General features: G+C 38.5%; 1 protein-coding gene across 2 annotated transcripts in view; it reads right to left on the reverse strand.

Annotated features, from left to right (window-relative positions):
• The window catches only part of COPA (COPI coat complex subunit alpha), a 53,115-nt gene that overhangs the window by 43,679 nt on the left and 1,542 nt on the right, over nucleotides 1–7,894 (reverse strand). For both annotated transcript variants that reach the window (XM_003892913.3, XM_003892914.3), the window contains exons 2-4: nucleotides 6,168–6,281; nucleotides 5,896–5,969; nucleotides 1,310–1,390 (exon numbers count right to left, since the gene is read on the reverse strand). In XM_003892913.3, coding sequence (XP_003892962.2) covers nucleotides 1,310–1,390; nucleotides 5,896–5,969; nucleotides 6,168–6,281 — 269 coding nt within the window. The remainder of the gene's footprint in view (nucleotides 1–1,309; nucleotides 1,391–5,895; nucleotides 5,970–6,167; nucleotides 6,282–7,894) is intronic.

Consider the following 7,894-nt stretch of genomic DNA (forward strand, 5'->3'; position numbering starts at 1 on the left):
TAATAGATTCTCAGAGGCAGATAGTGACATATACATTTACATTTTCTTCTATATGTGTGTATGTGTGTGCATTTATATATAGTTAATCATGTAAATTAAGATCCTGTGAAAGATTCTTCTACCTTTAACTCCAGGATGGGAATATTACTTTATTGTCTGACTTCTTTCTGTCCAGTTTCAAAAAATTCCCAGGTCTCAGCAACCAAAGCAGAAAGTAACATATAAAGACAATTTAACCTTTTTGGAATCTGTAAGATTGTTGAGAAAAGGAAGTATTTCTTATTTACACTTCCTTCTTACTACACTTGCTAAGCTTTGTGTTAAACACTGAAGACAGACAGTATCTCTACCTTCAATACAGAGATAGTATCTCTAACATCAGTATTTAGCACAAAGCTTAGAAAGTATAACGCACACACGTATTTACTGAGCTGGTAAAATGAAAGAAAATAAGATTTTTCATAACTTTCCAGGTAGATGGCAACTTGTTCTAGGCAAGGGTCTTCAGGAAGTCCTTTATGGCAATGACAAACAATTCCTACTTAAATTATCTTATTGAGTGGTTATCATTCTGAAATGTTTAAATTGTAATTTTCTCATTCTCTCCTATCCTAAATTTTTTTAATTAAAGAAACAATGTATACTCAACCAGTAAATTATTGTTTATTTCATCATATTCTAACTTAATTCAAAGACTTAATTTACTGGCAATCAAAGAATATTAGAAGTTAATGCTAATACACAGAATTATAAGGAGATCCTCTCAGGTTGCAAATGGATTCAGAGGTTGGGAGTCTGTAATCTCACTATCTAAATCTACTATGATACCTGGCAGCTCAAAGAAAGTAGTAAGCCTGGCTAAGGGAACAGCCTCCACCAGACCCAAAAATCCTAGGATAGAGGGGGTATGATTGTTAATACTTCAAAACGTTTGTTAGCTCATCAAAATGGCATCTTAGTCTGATCTTCCAGACACACCTACTACTTACTAATAATACCCTACATGGGATTAGTTGGCAAACTTTTGTTTTTTGGTTCAGCAAACCTGAAATCAAATCCCTACTTTTCCCTACAGAGAAACAATGACTTCCCATAGAATCCACTGAATCCAATAAAATTAAATTCAGTACAATCCCGAGTGCTTCCTTTTGCAGAAGGAAACAAAGCAGAAAGGTCAATACCACACAGATTGTAGAAGAGCCACTCCAAAAACAACTCTGTTATTAAAACATGGGTTCTTAAGGATCAAATAAAGATTACTATGGGGAAAGTAAGAATGCTCCAAAACTAGCGCCCCATGACTACTTACATGATGAAAAAACGTGGTGCGAATATAATCTAAGTGCCCAAGCAACGTGAAAAGACAGCGCCGAAGCTTGTAATTCCAAACCTGGAAAGACAGAAATCAAACTAAGAAACAGAAATATAGCTATTGGGCCTCTATAGAGATAGAAATACGTATATAAATATGGGTTTACATACATATTTGTACTTTGGCATTTCTAAATAGGTAGGAATCTTGGTAGGAAGCCTTAAGATTTGAGGGAAAAAGAACAAGAATGAAACTATAAGTCAGATAAACAATGTGGGGTTGGGGTATGATTAGGGAAAAGATAAATATGAAATTATTGAAGTTTTTCAGGCTGGGCGCAGTAGCTCATGCCTGTAATCCCAGCACTTTGGGAAGTCCAGGTGGGTGAATCACAAGGTCAAGAGAATGAGACCACCCTGGCTAACACAGTGAAACCCCGTCTCTACTAAAAATACAAAAAATTAGCCAGGCATGGTGGCATTCGCCTATAGTCCCAGCTACTCTGGAGGCTGAGGCAGGAGAATCACTTGAACCCGGGAGGCAGAGATTGCAGTGAGCCAAAATCATGCCATTGTACTCCAGCCTGGGCGACAGAGTGAGACCCGGTCTTGAAAAAAAAAAAGAGAAAAGTTTTCCTTTCTTTGGGAAGACACCATCTGTATTTAGTAGCGGGAAATATTTATCCAGGGCTTGATTTGAAACTCTTTTTTCTACTGCATAATTGTGCTCTCAGCTTGAATACAGGCCCCTTAATGCTTTACCCATCACTTTTAAAAAGTATGACAGGCTGGGCACGATGGCTCATGCCTGTAATCCCAGCATTTTGGGAGGTCAAGGGGGGATCACCTGAGGTCAGGAGTTTGAGACCGGACTGGCCAACACGGGGAAACTCTGTCTCTACAAAAATACAAAAAAAATTAGCCGGATGTGATCCCAGCTACTTGGGAGGCTGCAGCAGCAGGATCACTTGAACCTGGGAGGCCGAGGTTGCGGTAAGTCGAGATCGCACCACAGGACTCCAGCTTGGGCGACAGAGAGGCCTGATCTCAAAAAAAAGTAGGACACATAGATACCATGACTCCAAGGGAAACAGTAATATATGGCATCAGCTTCTTAGACTCCTACCCTGGCGGCAAATGACGCCCATACATATGTGGTCTGTACTCAACTGTCAAGTAAACAGACTTTAACTTATTACATGGAAAATACTACATTGCTCAGTAAGGCTGAGCTAAGCAGAGAAACAATATCATATTCAGATGTGAAGTTGAGTCAACTACCAAAGTACTAGGCATCAACGAACACGATGCCTGGAGCATAAATATAAAATAGCTTATCTTCCTCATTCAGAAAATCCCCTAAAAGGTACAAAAATAAGAGATCAGATGCATTTTTCTTTTTATTTCATTTAATTTTTTAAAATTTCTTTTTAATATTTGTTTATAATCAATCTGGGCCAGCTTGTTACTATTTCTAATTTTTAACTTTTCTTTAGTAAATTATAAAAATATCATTTCCTATAACAAATTCAAACAATCCAAAAGTATGATCTTCCAAACAAGAATGCTGAGTTCCTTAAGGCAGGGTTCTTGCCCAGCATGCTCAACACTATACCCTTACCACCTAACACAGTGGCTGACACTAGGTAAGTGCTCAGCAAGCATTATGCATGGAAATAAGAATAACATGAAAAGTTAAAGTATTCCAATACCTTCGCCTCTATCTATTCAATCAGTTACATATAAATACACATGTACACAGTGGAGTTCCACATAAAAATTAGATCATACCATAAACACTATTATTTAACTGACTTTTTCCCCCTTATAGAGTTCAGTGTTTTAAACTTTCATATTTCTAGCTTCAAAATGTCTTGACTCCTTCAATGGCCTAAGTCAAGCTCCAAAACTGTAAATCCTTAAAGACTTATAGGTGTTTTAGACCAATAGTCAGACCATTTGCTGGGCTCCCCGTCTTACTCTTTGTAAATGAAGATTATACTAGTTTATCTGGATATAGCAAGCAATATGATAGTCCACAGACATAACTTTTCTAGATAATCCTCCTTTTTATGAAAAAATGTTCAAGTTTATTAGTCATCAGAGAAATTAAATTAATTAAAACCACTGAATGGGCTGGGTGCGGTGGCTCACGCCTGTAATCCCAGCACTTTGGGAGGCTGAGGCAGGAAGATCGCGCAAGGTTGGGAGTTTGAGAACAGCCTGACCAACATGGAGAAACCCCATCTCTACTAAAAATACAAAATTAGCCGGGCATGGTGGCGCATGCCTGTTATTCAAGCTACTCAGGAACCTGAGGCAGGAGAATCACTTGAACCCGGGAGGTGGAGGTTGCGGTGAGCCGAGATCACGCCATTGCACTCCAGCCTGGGCGACAGCGCAGACTCGGTCACAAAAAACAAACAAACAAACAAAAAAAACTCCACCGAATGATAGCACTATACACCTACCAGCTAGTAAAGAATTCCTTTGTTTTAATAACAGCTTTATTGAGATACAGTTCAAATACCATACGATTTATTCATCTAAAGTATAAAATTCAATGGTTTTTAGTATATTCACAGTTGTGCAACCATCAATTTTAGGACATTTTTATTCACTCCCCTAAGAAATTCATACCCATTAGCCATCACTCCTCATTTCCTCCCAACCCCTCCAACCCTAGACAATCACTAGTCTACTTTCTGTTTCAATAGATTTACCTATTCTGGACATTTCATAAGTGGAAGATTATTTCTTTTCCAAAGTATTAGTCATTTTGGGAAACCTTTTTTCTTAATTAACACCCAGTTTTTCCTTTTTAAACAGATTATAAGAATCCCAAGTTAACCATTCTTGATACTCAATGTTCATCACTATAAACAACAAATACAAAAATATTATAATGAGGTGATATCCTTATGGGCTTCTGAGATCTATCAGGTGATCTGAGTTTTGATTGCCCCAGGATGTGGTGCTTAAAACCTAGAAAACAGAAATAAATGTCCTTCCTATAATTCCAATAGCTCTTTTCTCTGTAGGCGGCTGTCACTCATTACTCCTGTCACCTAAGTTCTGTGGTATAATCACAATATATAACTTCTTGAAGTTGCTTATGAAAAAGGCTTTACCTTTTTATCAAGTAAATTTCACTGGTTTGGTTTGATAGATAGACTTAATGAAAACAACTAAAGGAAGTAAATAAAGGAAATTTTGATTTATTTTCATAGGTTGCTAGTCTCTGGCTCTAACTTTCGCTATTATGATAGTCAATCATCTTCAAAGAATTGCCTATATTCTGTCTGCTTCCTCATTTTATACTAAGGCCTTCCAAATTAAGCACTTTAAAGGTTATTTCTCAGTCTTGATCTTATTCTAAATGCTTTCTCCTTCCCAAAATTCTCTTCTTCCTTGGCATGCAAGGGGCTTCTTCTCCCTCTTGGTTCATCTTGAACCCCTCAAATCACTGGTTCCCATACTAACTCTACATCCTCTCTCTCCCTTAAATGATGGTCTATCTTCTTATTCAACGTACTCCCTGAGCAATATCTTCTACTGCTTCTCCTTTGGTTCCTCCCTTCATGATGACAAATCACAAATATATTTCTAGCACAGACACCTCAACTAGACTGTCTCTTAGCTCCCTCAAAATTATCAGAGACAAGATGGAATTCATTACCCATTCTCTTCCACTCCAGAAAACTATCTCCTCCTGATTTTCCCTTCCTAGTTAATGACACCCCCTTTACCCAGTGACCTAAACCAGAAGCCTGAAAGTCATCTCATTTATTTCTCCTTATTGGCCCTTATTTCTCCTTATTGGCCATCTCATTTATTTCTCCTTATTGACCATCATCCAACGGATATACTGATTCATTTCCTTAAATTCTCACATCCATCTCCTTCTCTCCATTTCAAATGCTACTACCTAAGCTCAGGTTTCCTGACTGGAATCTTTGCCTCCAGTTCTGCCCAAATCATCCAATCTTTTCTTTAATTACCACCAAGTAATCATTTTAAAAACATATAAATCTGATATCACTCCTGTATTTAAGTTCCTTAAATTGCTCCTTGTTATCTGCATGATAACATCTAAACTCCTGAGTGCTGCAAACAGGTACTCCACGATCTGGCCCCTCTCATCTTCTGCCCCTTCTCTCAACATTTCTTCAGGTTTTCTCCATACAAAACTAATAAGAGTTGCCCTGTATCTAGCTGTATCATGCCTTTTGTCTTTGCACCTGTACTGTTCTTTCCTATTTCACTGTGAATATCTCTCTATTACATCACTCACCAAACTGTACATGCTATTACTTGGATATATGTTTATCTCCTCTATTAAAATAAAAGCTCCTTGAAAACAGAAGCCATTTCTTATTTATTTTTGAATTCCCAAAAAAGAAAACAGTGTCTGGTACACAGTAAGCATTCAATAAATGTTTGCTGGGTAAGTTCTCCAGATAATGTTGTCAAAAGCCTGAGCTCTGTATGAATGAACTTCCCTGTCTTTCAGTCCCTTTCATGATTCCCAAACCTTCCCACATCCTCTGTCCTTTATTCTCAGTCATGACAGACCCTCCGTACCTTAATCTTATAGTCATCTCCTCCAGAGACGAACAGTGGCTGCTGCTTATGGAAGTCAATGCCTCGCACTGGACCTGGTGGAGAAGGCAGGCAATGTATGTTAGAGAGAGCTATCCTTTCTAATATCTAAGGTGATTCCTATTCAGGATTTTTCAGTTTTATCACTTCCACATTCTTTAATCATAGAGGAATCCATGTCAAACAAGGCTTTAAATACCCCAGGATATGAAAAATACTTATACTCCTTTAACTTCCTCTTAGAAATATCTCACCATCGTGTTCATCAAACTTGTCAATGAGAGTGCACATCCGATAGTCCCACAACTGGATGACCCCATTATGTAAACTCGTCAGGATCCAAGGTCTTTTGGGGTGAAAGCTGAGCCCTGAAAAAAATAGAAAATGATACAATGAGCTAACTAAGCCCCATGATGTCACCTTCTGTCAATTCTGATAAGAGAAACTAGCGGGCGGGCAGTGGCTCAAGCCCTATGTCCCAGCACTTTGGGGCACGAGGCAGGCCCGGATCGAGACCAGAATCGAGACCATCCTGGCTAACCACGGTGAAACCCGTCTCTACTAAAAAATACAAAAAACTAGCCGGGCGAGGTGGCGCCTGTAGTCCCAGCTACCGAGGCTGGCGTAAACCCAGGGCCGAACTTGCAGTGAGAGCTGAGATCCGGCCACTGCACTCCAGCCTGGGTGATAGAAGTGAGATAAGTCTCAAAAAAAAAAAAAAAAAGAAAAAGAAACAGCAAGGTTAATCCTAGGTTCATTTATTCATTCGACACACTTGATGATTTTTTACTGGATGCCAGACATCATGAATTTATGTTTGGTACTAGATGTTTGTTATATTCCTTTAAATATTGTTGGGCTTTGCTCTAGGATGCAATTAAGTTACTTGGAATCAGTTGATCCTTTCAAGGCTTGCTTTTAGGTTCTATTACAGGGGGGCTACAGCAGCCTTCATTCTAGGCTTAATCTGGAACCATTATTAAAGCAATAGCCCATCTGAGGTCTCTATTTGAAGCTCTATAATATCAGGAAGTCTTTCCATTCTGGCCAGTAGGAACACAAACTAGTCCCAGCCCTGTGTGAGCTCTGGGGATTGCTCTGCCTTCTTCTTTCCAGTGGTTCTTTGTCAGGTTTTGAATAGTTTTCTCACATGCAGATCAGTACTCAAAGACCTCTAGTGCTCTCTCTCTGCAGCCCCCTCTTCTCCAGTATTTTGCCCTGTAAAATCTAGCATCTTTGCTTCTCCACACTCTAAACTTTCGTTTCCTCAGAAAGAACAAGGGATTCCCCTTTTCACTGAAGCCTGAAAACTCTCTAGGCAGTAATCTATGACAATCATAGGACTCACCTTGTTTATTTCCCTTCTCTCAAGAATCATTTCCCTGCACTGCGTGTCACCCAACGTCTGTGAGCAATGTATGAACCTTTGTTTCATACATTTTGTTTGTTATTCTATCAAGACTGGAAATGGAAGTCCCCAGAGGTAACAACTACTAACAGTTTGGAGTGTACCCTTTCAGATTTTTAATGCAGTTACACATAGACATAGGCCTTACTATTTTATGAAAGTGGGGATCACATTATGATGTTGTTCTGCAAACTTTTACATTATTCTAACAGGCATTTACCTTTGTCCCCCAATTTTTGGCTATCAGAAGAGCCTACTGAAGATACTTCTACAGATAATCTAGCCTATTTGCATTATTACTGCTCTAGGCTAAAGACCTGTAAGTGAGATTGCTCAGGAATAGAATATGTGCACTTAACATTTTAGTACATATATTTAAATGTAAAAACACTGTATCAATATACAGTCTTATGAAGTCTATGGAGGTGCCCATTTTGCACACAGGATGTTATCAGCTATTTGTTGTTTTGTTTTATAAATCTAAGACCCTCCCCCCAAGAAAGTAACTTCACTTTTTTTTTTTTTTTTTTTGCATTTCTTTCATTACTAGTGAGGTGGAACTATTTTAATTAT

Source organism: Papio anubis, chromosome 1, assembly GCF_008728515.1.
Source record: "Papio anubis isolate 15944 chromosome 1, Panubis1.0, whole genome shotgun sequence".
NCBI classification, from domain to species: Eukaryota; Metazoa; Chordata; class Mammalia; order Primates; family Cercopithecidae; genus Papio; species Papio anubis.